At 39.3% G+C, this 15,382-nt stretch overlaps 1 protein-coding gene across 3 annotated transcripts in view; it reads left to right on the top strand.

Annotated features, from left to right (window-relative positions):
• Positions 1–15,382, top strand: part of LOC149833586 (uncharacterized) — an 87,238-nt gene that overhangs the window by 42,488 nt on the left and 29,368 nt on the right. For 2 of the 3 annotated variants that reach the window (XR_016432703.1, XM_090010883.1), the window contains exon 9: positions 13,030–13,092. The exons of the other annotated variant lie outside the window; for it this stretch is intronic. Coding sequence is in view for 1 of the 2 variants with exons in the window: in XM_090010883.1 (XP_089867009.1) it covers positions 13,030–13,092 (63 nt within the window). In the remaining variant the exon portion in view is untranslated. The remainder of the gene's footprint in view (positions 1–13,029; positions 13,093–15,382) is intronic. 3 annotated transcript variants of the gene reach the window in all.

The raw sequence follows: 15,382 nt of genomic DNA, 5'->3' as shown, positions 1-15,382 counted from the left end.
ATGCGAGGCCTAGGCCGTTAGGTTGGCCAGACTTGGTTGTCTGGTGCCGCACGGGCTCACAAATTTCTTTTTCCCGTGACATTAACAATGCTTCATTAAGAAGAAAAGAAGAAGAATGCTTATAAGGGTCGACCCCCTCCAGTACTACATGACGAAATTAGTTGACCTTTAACCTCCTACTAAATTAGTTCCAAACCACCATGTTTTTCACCTTTTTGTTTCTCGAGTACCCCAAAAGGCCTTACTGCTTAAGTACCCCATGTATTCAGACCCTCTCTTCTCTTGATGTACTTTGCTTTAAAGTATCTATAAAGAAGCTTTTTGCATCTTTGCCTCTTTGCTCTCTTTGTGATTGTGCATGCGCGTACTCTTGCTTTCGCTCGTGCGTGCGTGTTGTGAGTTGCTTGTGCGCTAAAAAAGCCTGCTTTTGGTATTTGCGATTACTTGAAGCTACGTCGCGGGGGTCTTTGCTTCTAAGCCCATGACAAGTTGGTACCAGAGCCTTGTCGACATTGGGATTGACAATGGCGCCTAAGAAGAATGTCTTGACTCCTTCAGGCAGTATGGTTCCTCCTGAAGAAGACTTCATGGTCGATGATCGGGTGTCAGCCATCTCGCGTGATGTTGTCGAGTTGATTGGGATAGTGACTAACATGGAGAAGTTGGTCAATGGGACTTGTGCTGCTTTTAAGGATCTTAACACAGAGATCAAGACAGCGGTAGAAGGGGTGGAAGACTCTGTGGAAAGTCTTGCCACTAGATTTGGTTATTCGGTGGAGGTCCTTGCCACCAAATTTGATAATCTGCTGGGTCGGTTCAACATCATGGCTGTTGAATTGGATGTTGTTCGACGGAAGAATGATCAGTTGTTGCGGTAGTTGAGGACTGCCCTACCTGGCGGTGCACATGGATAGGTCACGTTATAGGCTAAGTATAAGGGCACACGGGACTCAAAGGATCTCAAAAACTTTATCTACGAGATGGATTAATTTTTGGAAGCTGCGAGAATAGAGGAAGACACAGATAGGCTGCGGACTGCAACAATGTACTTTGCGGATAAAACGACTCTTTGGTGAAGACGTCGCTTGGGTGATGTTCGACGTGGGTTGGTTGCTATAGTCTCGTGGGAGGACCTTAAAAAGGAATTACGACTACTTTTTGCCTAAAAATCAAAAGAAAATGGCCCGCAAAAGGTTGCTAGCATTGAAACAGATAGGGTCAGTGCATGACTATGTCAAGGCATTCTCTTCGATAATGCTGGAAGTCGAGAGAATAGATGATCAGAATCGGTTGTTCTGCTGGGCAAACACATAACTCATTCGGCATGAACCTGCAACATTAGCTGAGGCGCTTGTGGTTGAAGAGAAACTTGCCGAGTTTGATAGAAACAACGCGACATTTTAAGGCAGACAACAGGAAAATGACCATAACAATCGAAGGAATGATCATGCACAGAATGCTGGCCGTGGGAACCAACAAAATCAAGGCCGACAGGATGGCCAAAATAATAATTAGAATCAGAATAACTTTCAGGGTGGCAACTATCGTCACCGTGATTGTCGTATCTTCCACGGTGATCATTGGGCCGACACATGTCCCAACAGAAATGGGGATAACCGCGCATCCTGAGCTGCGAATGTCGTTCAAGGTGAGAAAGTTTATCAACCTGCAGAAGCGTCAACAGTTGGTGCAATGCGGATGATGAATGCAGTGAAGGTGACGGCTACTACAGAACCGGTCGTATGCAAAGAACTGATGTACTTGGAACTTCTACTCAACGGAAGACTCACCAAGGCATTAGTAGACATAGGTGTGAAAATATCTCAAATGAGATATAGTGCTAAATACGCACAACCACCACAAAGGGAGAGGTGCACAAAGGCACAAGAACACTTAGAACAATGTACACAAAGGTACAAAAAGAGAACCCAAATACAAAAATATAAAGAATTTTATTGAACAAGTTGGAGAACAATGCTCCAAGCAATGGATGATTTTACAATAGGGGTTCAACCCCTTTTATAGAGGAGAGGAAGCCTTGGAGGGGCTCCCACTAGTCGTTGGAGCCCCTCCAACGGTTAGAAATCTAACCGTTGGAGGGGTCCAACGACTAGTGTTGGACCCCCTCCAAGGTTGACTAAGTCAACAAATGAAAAAGAAAAAGAAAAGAGAAAAAAAAGGAAAATCAAAAAAGAAAAAAGTGAAAGTGCAGTAGGATCGAGGCAACGAGCACTAGAGGGGGGGGGGTGAATAGTGTTTTTAAATATCGTCTTAAGAATTTTAACGGATTTTGCAATTCGCAAAGCAATCACACAAGGAACACAAGAATTTATCCTGGTTTGGTCTTTCCCGACCTACATCCAGTCCTCAAGCAAAACCAGCTTGAGATTTCCACTATCAACCTTGTGTAACTACAAGATCATACAGACCAAAACCGGTCACACTTTCAGTAACACACCTACTGAAAGCAAACAACTCCTTTAAACCAATGAGTTCTTCCTTTTACAGAAAAATGAAATAAGTAACAACTTACAAAACAACCTATGAGCCCTTCTTATGAATGCAAATGAGATGCAATTGCCTTTTGAGGTTGTTGAAATACTCTACTCACAAATTCACTGTCTCTCAAAGGAATTTGAGTGAAAAACTGAAGTGAAAAATATTGAGTGAGTGAGAAACTGAATATGAGTGAAAAACAAAAAGTAATTCAATGTAATTGCATTCAATTTGATGATTTTGAATGTAGAATGCACTCATATTTATAGTTGAAAGATTCCATACGTTGAGGGTATGAAAGGGTGTCAAAACAGTCCATTTTGAACGATCAAAACGTTTGAAAAATGAAAAGACACGTTTTTTAAAAGTTTCAGGAAAAACGACAAAATTAGTCGACTGGAACAGTAGTTAGTCGACTGATAATTAACTATTAGTAGACTGACAGTTATCGTCGGTCGACTAATGTATTTATTTGAAAATCTGAAGTTTTGAAACTTAGTCGACTAGAGAAAAAATTAGTCGACTGATAATATCATCAGTAGACTGAAAAACCTTTCAGTCGACTGCTGCTAAATTTCCAGAAAACAGATATTCTGTCCGGTCGACTGATAAAACCTTCGGTCGACTAATTTGACAAAAATGACATTTTGTTTAGAAAATTTGGCGCGAAAGGATTAGTCGATTGGTGAGTCTATTGGTCGACTAATAAACACGAAAAATTAAATAAAGAGTTTTCTAAAAAGATTTTCATGAAGGGTTCTTTTAGAAAAGTTTTTCTAAAGATTTTTTAGGTGAAATGCAATCGAAATATGCACTCTAAGTAAGGCTCTTACAAGAATCTAAGACTTTTAATGAATTTAACATTTGCACACTAGTCTTCAAAGATTCTTCATCAAATTCTTCAATTCTTCTCATCTTTCTTCATTGCCTTAGCTGAAATGCAGTTGATTCACTTGTTCATCATCAAAACCTTGTACTTGAAGTATCATGTACGGCTTCATTGTCGTAACAAAAAGAAATAAATTACAAAGCGTAAAATAGAACAAAAGACAAAAACACCCTTGAGTGTTACATAAAGGGAAAATATATATTTATATATATATATAACAATAGATGCATATACATATATGTATAATATATATATGTATATGTATCTCTCGTTACATATATATAAAAATATATGTACATAGGCGATACAATTTAACACCCTCCCTCAAACTTAGGGCGAAATGATCGAGAGTTTGCCAAGAAGAAAATTGAATCTGGAAGAGCATAGAGCCTTGGTGAAGAAATCTGCCAACTGATATTCTGAAGTCACGTATGGAAGATCTATAATTCTTTCCAAGTATGCTTCTCTAACGTAGTGGCAGTCCATCTCAATATGCTTTGTGCGTTCATGAAATGTGTGATTTTTGGCAATGTAGATTGTACTCTTATTATCACAACATAACTTAGTGGGTTCTTGAACCTGAATCCTCATATCCTGTAACAGTTGATGAATCCACACAATTTCCATAGTTGTAGAAGCCATGACTCGATATTCTGCTTCTGTGGATTACAAAGACACCTTTTGTTGTTTCTTGCATCTCCATGAGATTAGGGATTCACCTAAAAAAATACAAAAGCCTGTAGTGGAGTGACGGTTATTTGGGTCACCTCCCCAATCAGAGTCAGTATATGCAATCAAATTTAATTCAGAGGATAAGGAAAGAAAAACTCCCTTGTTGATAGTTCCCTTTATGTATCTGAAAACTCAGAGAACAACTCCCATATGAACGAATATAGGAGCATGCTGAAACTAGCTTGCAGTGTGCACGACATGTGAGATGTCTGGCCTTGTGATGCTAAGATACATTGAAGACCCCACAAGTTGCCGGTAGGGGGTAGGATCATTCAACGGAATCCCATCATCGATTTTCATCTTTGATCCCACAATTTCAAGAGTTTCACAAATTTTATCATCAGTAATACCAGATCTGTCAAGAATCTCACATACAAGTTTAGTTTGAGACAAAAAATAGCCTCTATGAGAATAAACTACCTCAATACCAAGAAAATAAGTTAGATACCCTAAATCTGACATTTCAAAGTGTTTTTAATACCTTTGATGCCCTTTATGTCACTACCTGTTATCAACATATCATCAACATAGAGCAGTAAAATCACAATACCTGCATCAGACCTTTTAACAAATAGAGCAATGTCAGTGTAGCATGAAACAAAACCATTTTGAACCATTACTTCATTAAATCGATCATATCAAGCCTTATGAGCTTGTTTTAAACCATAAAGAGCTTTTTGCAAACAAAGGACTTTTTTCTTTGGAACATCCAAGCCGGGAGGAGCATCTATATATACTTCTTCATTAAGGTCCCCGTTTAAAAAAACATTTTTGACATCCATTTGATAAATGTTCCAGTTTTTAGTAGAGGCAATGGTGATCAAACATCTAACAATGACCGTTCGTGCAACAAGGGCAAAGGTTTCTTCGTAATCAATGCCGTATTCTTAACTATATCCTTTAGCGACAAGGCAGACTTTATATCTCTGAAGAGTGCCATCACTCTTGGTTTTGACTTTATAAACCCATCTACATCCTATTGATTTTTTTCCTTTTGGGAGATCTTGAAAAACCCAAGTTTTAGCTTTGTTGAGCTCCAAAATTTCTAGGTTCTTGGTAGGAGTGAATGGAACTAAGACATGCCCTATGCTTTGGAGAAAAAGACTCATAGGATATAAATCTAGAAGGATTTTTCGTAGATCTTTCGGTTCTTCGAGATTGGTTAGAAGATTCACTAGGGTCACTATATTTTTCTATTGCACTTCTAAAGGTACTTTTATCTCTATGTGTATAGGTGATTGGTTCAACTATCATTTCTTCTTCATGTTGGATGGGTTGCAGAGTACTTTCACTTCTACCCTCATCCTCATTTACTTCATCGTCACTAAAAAAATCTTCATTTCTAGATAATAGTTAAAAAAAAAGAGTAATCAGCATTATCTTCATGAGCTTTGTGTTCTTCAAAACCACTTATGTTCTCTAAAAGAGTCACGTTTCTTGAAATATATAGTTTGTCATTTTTAATATTATAACATCTAAAACCTTTTTGTGTTTCCGAATATCCCCAAAATGCACAAGGAATAGCTTTAGGAGATAATTTATCATTTTTGTCAGGGAGGACAAAACATTTATAACAAAAAATTCTTAGTCTATTGTAGTCGGGTTTCTTTTTATATAAGATTTCCAAGGGGGTTATTTGGTTCAAATTTTTGGATGGAAGTCGATTTATGAGGTAAACCGATGCAAGAGCCGCTTCGGCCCAAAATCTTTTTGGAATTTTTTGAGAAATGAGTAAGGTTCTTGTAGTTTATATTATATGTCTATGTTTTTGTTCGACTAATCCATTTTTGTTGAGGAGTTTTGGGACAAGACCTTTGATGAATAATTCTATTATTTTCAATATAACTTTTGAAATCTATTTGAAAGAATTCTCCCCCGGAATTGGTTCTAAAAATTTGTAATTTACTATTAAATTGGTTTTGTATCATCATATGAAAAACCTTAAAGGTAGAGAACACGTCATGTTTATGCTTGAGGAATTAGATCCAACTATATCTTGAAAAATCATCAACATAAATAACATAATATGAAAACCCTCCCTTAGACACAACGGGTGCCGGTCCCCATACATCCGAATGCACAATTTCAAAAGGCTTAGTTGAAAACATAGTTCTTTGTCCAAAAGGTAAGCTTATCATTTTACCAAGAATACAATCATTACAATTGAAGTTGTCTTTACATAAAGTTTTGGTAAAATGTAAATAAGAAAGCTTGAAAATATTTGGATGCCTAAGGCGTTTATGCCAAACATTTATATCCTTATGTTGGGCAACATTACAAAAAGAGTGTTTTGAAATTTGAAGAAATTCCATAAAGTATAGATCTCCCTTCCTAGAGCTTTCCTCAATCAACTTCCTGGACCGGCGATCTTGTATCCAACATTTATTTGATGAGAATTTGATATCACACCCATGATCCGATAGTTGAGAGATGAAAAGCAAATTTAAATTTAATTTTGGGATAAATCTAACTTTAGGAACAAAAAAAACCTTGACTTTCAAAATCTCCAATTCCCTTTATTTCAAGAGAAGCCCCATCCGTCGTAGAAACAAAAGAGTGTGACAACTTTTTTGAGTATCTAGAGAGCAAAAACATTTGGAATCATATGAAAGGATGCACTCGAGTCTAATAGCCAAAAAATCTTACCAGGAGGAGAGAAGGTGGACATGGCAGCTCCGAAAACGAATCCCTTGAGGAGAGGTTGAAGAGCTTCCATTATTTGATTTAGAGACAATGTAACATTGTTGGAAGTTGACGGTCCTTCCTCCTTGTATTGTTGGAAAGTTGTAGACATAGCCACCATCTTTTTCCATTTAGGACATACCGGTTTAATGTGACCCGGTTCTTTGCAAAAGTGACATGATTTTACTATAATCTCTTCTTCCATATTGTCCACCATTTTCTCTTCCTCGATTTTTGTTGAAGTGGGGTTTATATGTTTTAACATTATTTCCCGGTCTAGAGACGGCATAAGCGCACTCATTTTCATCTTTAAAGGGAACGACCAACACACTTTGATTGGTTTTATTCATCCTCAATCGAGTTTCTTCTCCGCTTAGCTTGGTAATTACATCTTCCAACGGAAGAGAAGAGAAAAAAGACAAGAGAAAGGATCTAGTTTGCTCGAATTCGGGTCTAAGCCCGTTTAAAAAGTGGAAGAAGTGATCATCTTCAAGTTGTTTGGCCCTTAATTCAATAGCCTCTCCACTCCATTTAGGTTCTTGAAGAGCAAGTTCATCCCAAATGGTGGATAGCTCGACAAAATATTCTCTAACGGACATTTTCCCTTGTTGAAGGGTTAATGCCTTTTTTTGGAGGTAATATTTATGGGACAAATCTCTCGAAGTATACATTCTTTCGAGATATTCCCATACTTGAAAGACTTTCTTGAACTTCAAAATATTGGCATTTATTTCCGTTTCAACGGAAGAAAAGAACCATGAGAGAATTTTGTAGTTTTTCATCTCTCATTCTTCATGTCTTTTGTTATATTCTTCAAAAGCTTTTTCTCTTTCTTCGCAATCAAGAACCTTTATTTCACCCTTATCAATAATGATGATCTTAGGTTCAGGTTCGGGAATGGTTCCTTTAACATATCCCCAAAGACCTTTCCCCTTAATGTGAGCCTCCATATTACCGGCCCAAACATGGTAGTTGGAGCCATTTAATTTGAAACCAAGTGAAAAGTGGGACTCTTTCTCACCCATTAGAGATGGAAGAATGGAGAATATATACGTACCACAAAGGACTCTTAAGTCTTTCTTGTTGTAAGAATCTTCCAAAATATTGATGGAAGAGAAGTCCCTACTTTAATCACCAAGAAGCCAAAGGCACGCTTTACGTGGCACTTTGAAAAAGATGAAGAATCACACGATCTTCAATCTCCAGCCTTGCTCTGATACCATGTGAAAATATCTCAAACGAGATATAATGCTAAATACGCACAACCACCACAAAGGGAGAGGTGCACAAAGGCACAAGAACACTTAAAACAATGTGCACAAAGGTACAAAAAGAGAACCCAAATGCAAAAATATAATGAATTTTATTGAACAAGTTGGAGAACAATGCTCCAAGCAATGAATGATTTTACAATAGGGGTTCAACCCCTTTTATAGAGGAGAGGAAGCCTTGGAGGGGCTCTCACTAGTCGTTGGAGCCCCTCCAACGGTTAGAAATCTAATCGTTGGTGGGGGTCCAACGACTAGTGTTGGACCCCCCTCCAAGGTTGACTAAGTCAACAAATGAAAAAGAAAAAGAAAAAGAAAAGAGAAAAAGAAAAGAAAAAAAGAAAAAAAGAAAAAAAGAAAAAAGAAATAAATTACAAACATATTTACAAATGTAAATATGCGTAAAATAGAACAAAAGACAAAAACACCTCTGGGTGTTACATGAAGGGAAAATATATATTTTTATATATATATAATAATAGATACATATACATATACATATATGTATGATACATATATGTATACGTATCTCTCGTTACATACATATAAAAATATATATACATAGGAAATACAATTTAACAATAGGTGCCACACATAATTTCATCTCGTGTGAGGAGGCAGAACGATTGGGACTGTAGTGGGAAAAGGAGAGCCGCATGAAAGCGGTTAACTCGGAAGCCAGGGCCATCTACGATGTTTGTGATGCGCTAGTGCAGATCCATAACTGGTCAGGAAGGATCACATTATCAGTCACACCTATGGATGATTTCAAAGTCATCATCCGGATGGAATTCTTGAGAAGTAATAAGGTAGTGCCGATGCCTCACCTCAACGTTGTCAGCTTTGAGAGTGATAATCAACCCTGCATGGTTTCTGCGATATCAGTGAAGCCTTGCGAGCGCTTGGTGTCTGCGCTCCAGTTAAAGAAAGACATGAAAAGTGGTGATGAGACTTTTCTTGTCATAATCCATGCCACATATGATGCAAGAGAAACCGCCGATGTCCCAGGGGCCTTAGTGCCCGTATTGAAGGAGTTCGGTGATGTTATGCCTGCCGAACTGCTTAAGAAGCTACCTCCAGGGCGCGAGGTAGACTACCAGATTGAGCTAGTGCCGGGTGCACGACCACTCGTAATGGCTCCCTATCGTATGACAATTCTTGAGCTGTAGGAATTACGCAAGCAATTGGATGACATGCTCGAAGTAGGAATTATCCAACCATCCAAAGCTCCCTTTGGAGCGCCCATGCTATTTCAGGCAAAACACGATAGGTCGAAGCATATGTGCGTTGACTATAGGGCACTGAATAAAATGACTGTGAAGAATAAGTATCCGCTTCCTTTGATCGCTGACTTGTTTGATCAGTTCGAAAAGGCGAAGGTCTTCTTTAAGTTGGACCTAAGTTCTGACTACTGGCAAGTCAGGGTTGCTGAAGGGGACGATTTAAAAACTACTTGTATGACGCGATATAGGGCATTTAAATTCTTTGTAATGCTATTCGGCTTGACGAATGCGACCGCCACCTTTTCAACCCTGATGAACAAGATTTTTTACCCACACCTTACCAAGTTTGTCGTTGTGTACTTGGACGACATAGTGGTGTACAACGATTCTATCGAGCATCATGTTCGACACCTTTGGATTGTGTTTCATACTCTGAATGACCACAAGCTGAATGTCAAGCTAGAAAAGTGCCTATTTGGTAAGAAGGGAGTTCACTTCCTTGGCCATATTGTGGGAGGAGACACATTGAAAATGGACCATAAGAAGATTGATGCTATTCAAGCTTGGGAGCCGCCTACTAAGGTTCCTGAATTACGCTTTTTCTCGGGGCTTGCGAATTACTATCGACGCTTCATCAAGGGATATTCACAGATCGCTGCTGTGCCAACAAATCTGCTGAAGAAAGATAGACCATGGCTATGGTCTGATGCATGCTAGAAGGCTTTTGACGAGTTGAAGCATGCCCTGACAGAGGAACCAGTGCTAAAGTTACCCGACTGTCGGCAACCATTTGAGGTACATACCGATGCGTCTGACTTTGCTATCGGAGGGGTATTGCTCCAAGAAGGACATCCCATTGCATTTGAAAGCCAAAAGCTGAATGGCACCGAGCATCGATACATTGTGCACGAGCGCGAGATGTTGGCGATCGTGCATTGTCTTTGCACATGGAGACACTATCTTTTGGGGTCACTGTTCGTTGTGCGCACCGACTATGTTACGACAAGCTACTTTCAGACTCAAAAGAACTCGAGTCCAAGGCAAGTGCGCTGGCAGGATTTCTTGGCAGAATTTGATATGGTCCTCGAGTATAAGCCTAGCAGGACCAATGTTGTTGTCGACGCCTTGAGTCGAAAGGCAGAACTTGCAGTTTTGCCCGCTTGGGATGACAGTGTTAGCCAACCGCCGAGCAATCTTCTCGAGTAGGTTCGAGAAGATTTAAAAAGTGACCCGATGGCTCAACAATTGATTGCATTGGTAAAAGATGGAAAGACACAAAGATTTTGGCTAGAGGACAATTTGCTCCGCTCAGCGGGCGACCGTCTATATATCCCGCGACAGGATACTCTACGAAGGAGCTTGATGCACGAGTGCCGTGATACCTCCTAGGCAGGTCACCCAGGATAGCAGAGAACATTGGCGTTGGAGCGTGCATTCTACTGGCCGCAGATGCACGATGATGTTGATGCATATGTGCGGACTTGCTTGATTTGCTAAGAAGACAAGCCCATCAATCAGAGACCCGATGGACTACTGGAGCCCCTACCAGTGCCGAGCTGTCCGTGGGAGTGTATAACCATGAACTTCATCACGAGCTTGCCAAAAGCTCAAGGTTGCAGTTCTATCTATGTGGTTGTGGATAGGTTTTCAAATTATGCTATCTTCGTGCTTGTCCCTGCCACTTGCTCAGTTGTCGACACTGCTAAGTTGTTCGTGCAAAATGTAATCAAGCATTGGAGAATCTCAGAGAGTATTGTCAGTGATCGTGATGCCCGCTTTACTGACAAGTTTTGCCGAGAAGTGTTTCACTTGATTAGGACAAACTTGCACTTCAACACAAGTTTTCACCCCCAAACCGATGGACAGACAGAGAGGATCAATGGCATGTTCGAGGAATATCTGCGACACTTTGTAAGTGCCAATAAAAAAGATTAAGTTGATTTACTTGATGCAGTTCAATTCTGTTACAACCTCCAAAAAAACGAGTCATCCGTCCATACTTCATTCGAAGTTGCAACCGGACAATAGCCGCAGGCTCCGCACTCCCTTGCTGCGCGAGGACGTGGCAAAACGCCTTATGTATACCAGTTCGTCAGGAACTTGCAAGATCAGACGGAGTTAGCAAATGCGTATTTGAATAAGGCGACTAAGCACATGAAGAAATGGGTAGATGAGAAGCTTCGACCAACAAAATTTCAGGTTGGGGACAAGATGTTGGCGAAGCTCTTTCCCGATCACACAACTAGCTTTCAGTGCCACCACTGAGGCCTTATTCGCAAGTATGATGACCCCTTCACCATTATTAAGCGCGTGAAAAACTTGGCGTACCGGCTGGACTTGCCAACAAACTTTCAAGTGCATCCGGTATTCCACATATGCAACCTGAAGCTGTTCCACGAAGACGAAGGAGACCCTCAACGGAGCATGCCTCAACATGCTCTCATTCTGCAGCGTGCACCCTCAACGGTCTGCACCCCAGGCAGAGAACCAGAAACCATCCTTAACCATTCCAACAACTACCTTGGGGAAGTAAAAAAGTACTTAGTGCAGTGGAAGAGATTGCCAGGATGTGAAGCCACCTGAGAGAAGGCCACCAACATGTTTCAGCATCGACAACTTGTAGAGGTCTACCATTAACAATTGGCGTCGAGGACGGCACCAACTTACGCAGGGGAGCGTGTTCCGAACCGCCATGTTTTTCACCTTTTTGTTTCTGATGTATATACCTCTTTGGCACTCTCGAGTGCCCCAAAAGGCCTTGCGGCTTAAGTACCCCATGTATTCAGACCCTCTCTTCTCCTCTTGATGTACTTTGCTTTCAAATATCTATAAAAAAGCTTTTTACATCCTTGCCTCTTTGTGATTGTGCATGCACGTACTCTTGTTTCCGCTCGTGCGCGCGCGTTCTGAGTTGCTTGTGCGCTAAAAAGGCCTGCTTTCGGTGTTTGCGATTACTCGAAGCTATGTCACGGGGCCTTCGCTTCTAAGCCCGTGACATTAACAATGCTTTATTAAGAAGAAAAGAAGAAGAACGCTTATAGGGGTCGACCCCCTCCGGTACTACATGACAAAATTAGTTGACCTCTAACCTCCTACTAAAGTACAAGAATACCCCTCATTAAATAATCTATATACAATTGGAAGAGGGTAGCACAAAAGTAACAATACATATGGTACATCAGCATATCACACTTCTCAACACTAGTGACACAACTGATGATCATCCTTCACTATTAGGGAGCAAACCCCTAACAGCACTAAAGGTGCACAATGTAATGAATTTTATGTCCTTGTCGACCTCAAAAGGGCATGTTTAGTTTGTGTGTGGGAGCAGCAACATTGCTTATAGAAGTTTGGACAGGTAGCTGCTAAATGTATGTTATGAGTTGGAGCATATTGTGCATTTGTAAGAAATTCATGCTAACAAGGAACATGAGATGTTGTCAACAAAAAGAATATGGGCATGGTTGCTAAAAAGCAGTGATAAGCCATTCACTAATCTTGTTATCTTACAAAAATGATTGCTTTGGAGACAGTATTTGATGGAACATGAACGTGTGAAAATAGATAGTGTCAATTTATGTTGATTGAGTTGAACAATTAACCAATTTAACTCTATTCTCTGTTATTCATAATTGAATAAATGAAATTTGGTTTTTCAAATGCTATCCCTCTGGTGTATGTTTGTATTTACTTACGACTTCTTGTTTTGGTGATTAACACCCTATATCTGTTACAGGGAAGTTTTCCGAAACTCCCCCTTCTTCATTTCAGCAGATGATGCCTGTGCTGCAGAATCAAGGCATGTTCTCTGTTTTATTCTTCAACCTCTGATATGATATATTGAATACTTAACAGTTTTTTAGTAGTTACCTTATGATAATTCTGATATGACTTCTTTGTGTATTCCTCATTGGCAAATATGGAAAACAATTATGTCGAAGATTTCCTCAACAATCTTCTAGTGATGTCCTGGGGAAGTTGGTGTGCAATATGAATAGCTTAAGCAACTTAAATCAACTCTAATGATTCAAGTTTTACCTCGTACAAGTTTTAGTTTGAATGGGTCGATTGCTGCATTTCAAAGGTGAAAAAAACCCCATCAAGGAAAGTGCAGTATTTTGGACCATATATGGCACAACCATCTGTGTCTGCTTTTATATACTTTGCCTTGAAGTGTATCCATCACCTCAATGCCCTCTCTCCATGCCTTCTATTTTGGTTTTGTTAAACTGAAATGAGCTTTTTTTCTCAAAATATACATCTAAAGAGAGGAATAGTAGGATACTTCTGTGCAACAATAATGGGATTCTTTATGTTATAAACACTCAATATAGGGCATCTTTGATAGCAGTGAGATCTTGTTAAAGTCTCCAAATTTCCAATATTAAGGGTTTGATGTGTAGAAGATACCCTTACCCTTTTAATGATTTTTGGATTCCATTTTTGAAGATCATAGTTCCATCAAAGCGGACTACTGACATAGTCCCTGTTTTGTAGTCTGCCTAACCTGGAGTATTTTCTCCCATGTACTGGCCAACAGTAGCGACATGATTGAGAGATAACACCAGCGTGCCCACCAATGCTCATGTTAGCTGGTCAGATTACCTTCAGTCTGGAGCATGTCAACTTTTAGTGAGGTTGAACCAACAAGGAGTACATCTGAACCTTGTGTTTTACTATTTGGGCCATGCTAGTCTGGCACTGGCATGTTGGAAAATCAGCAGTTGCCTGGGCTACCATTAGCAAACCATTTGTACCGTCATGTTGGGCGATCAGCAGATGTTTGGGACACCATTAGCAAGATTTTTGCATTGATGTTGGATGGTCAGAACCTAAAACTTTCATCCATCCATTGTCGATTTTGTCAATGCCACTTTTGCTTGGGTAGCTCCACCTGTTTTCTGTGAAACAAAGAGACAAATCAAAGAAATAATCTGAAAAAATGAAAAGAAATAAAAAACAGGCACATCGAGTTGGAGAAATAACCATAACAAAGAGCGCCTATACTGAACTAATAATAGGTGTATATACATGTACATGAATATTGAGAAATCCAAGTGTTCCTGTGATTTTGGAAGCTAACCGTTGTAGCCCTCTTGTCATAATTCGGGGTAAGATGTCATAATTTCTTTACATAGATGAGGAGAAAGGTGCCAAATGGAAATGGAGTTTATTTTTACAAAGTTCTCTACTTTATAAGATGCTCTAGATATGAAGTTATAGACTGTCAATTGCAAATTTAAAATCTAAAGCATGTGAAAGGTATTGACTAACAAATAATGATCAACAAATATACGTTAATGACTAGTACTTTTTATATTGACCATAAGATGCACATTGTTTGGATCAAAAGATAATAAAATGGGTAAAGTTAAGTTTGAAACCTAGATGCCCCCTACCTAGGTATACCTAGTACTGGCTCGGGGTCTTGGTAGAAGTACCTGAGTTACATAGGATACAAGTTGTTGAAGCTAATACTTCTTTATTCATTTACACATTCATTTTCAGCAATATCATCAGATCATCATAGTGGATCAACACATCTTCGTGGCGTATTTTGTTCGAGAAGAATTTTGTGCTGTTTTCATGGAAAATAGAATCCTTTGTTTTATTTGATTGCAGATACAATGTGATGTTAGTTAGATACTGTGATTAATTGATGAGGTGTAATATCAAATTATCAATCTAGATTATGCTAGATTATCATATTGGTGATGTCAGGGCTCTCACTCCCTGTAATTTCTCTGACTTACCTTGTTGAGGTGATTCCTTGTTACCTGTCTTTGTACTTCCTGATTTACTATCGAGAAAGCTTCTTTTGTCTTGTTTCACAGAAAAGGGGAAAAAAGCTTGATTTAAAAATGTTGTGTGATTTTGAAAAACGTTAGGAATAGCTTTTTGACTTTTTAAGTTTTAACACACGTGTAAACAGCATATTTTTGCACAAATTTATACAAGATGTAAAAACCTTACTCTACTAACCTATTCAATTTGGAAATCTCTAGTCTTCAATTAGCATCTGATCATGAAAGTTGTAGATTTTGGTTAGACTGCATCTCTCTCTCTCTCTCTCATTTTGAAACCAAATA

Source organism: Nuphar pumila, chromosome 6 (assembly GCF_984573655.1).
Source record: "Nuphar pumila chromosome 6, dmNupPumi1.hap1.1, whole genome shotgun sequence".
In the NCBI taxonomy this organism is placed as follows: Eukaryota; Viridiplantae; Streptophyta; class Magnoliopsida; order Nymphaeales; family Nymphaeaceae; genus Nuphar; species Nuphar pumila.
Note: the sequence above shows the minus strand (reverse complement) of the source record. Positions and strands in the feature narration are given on the sequence as shown.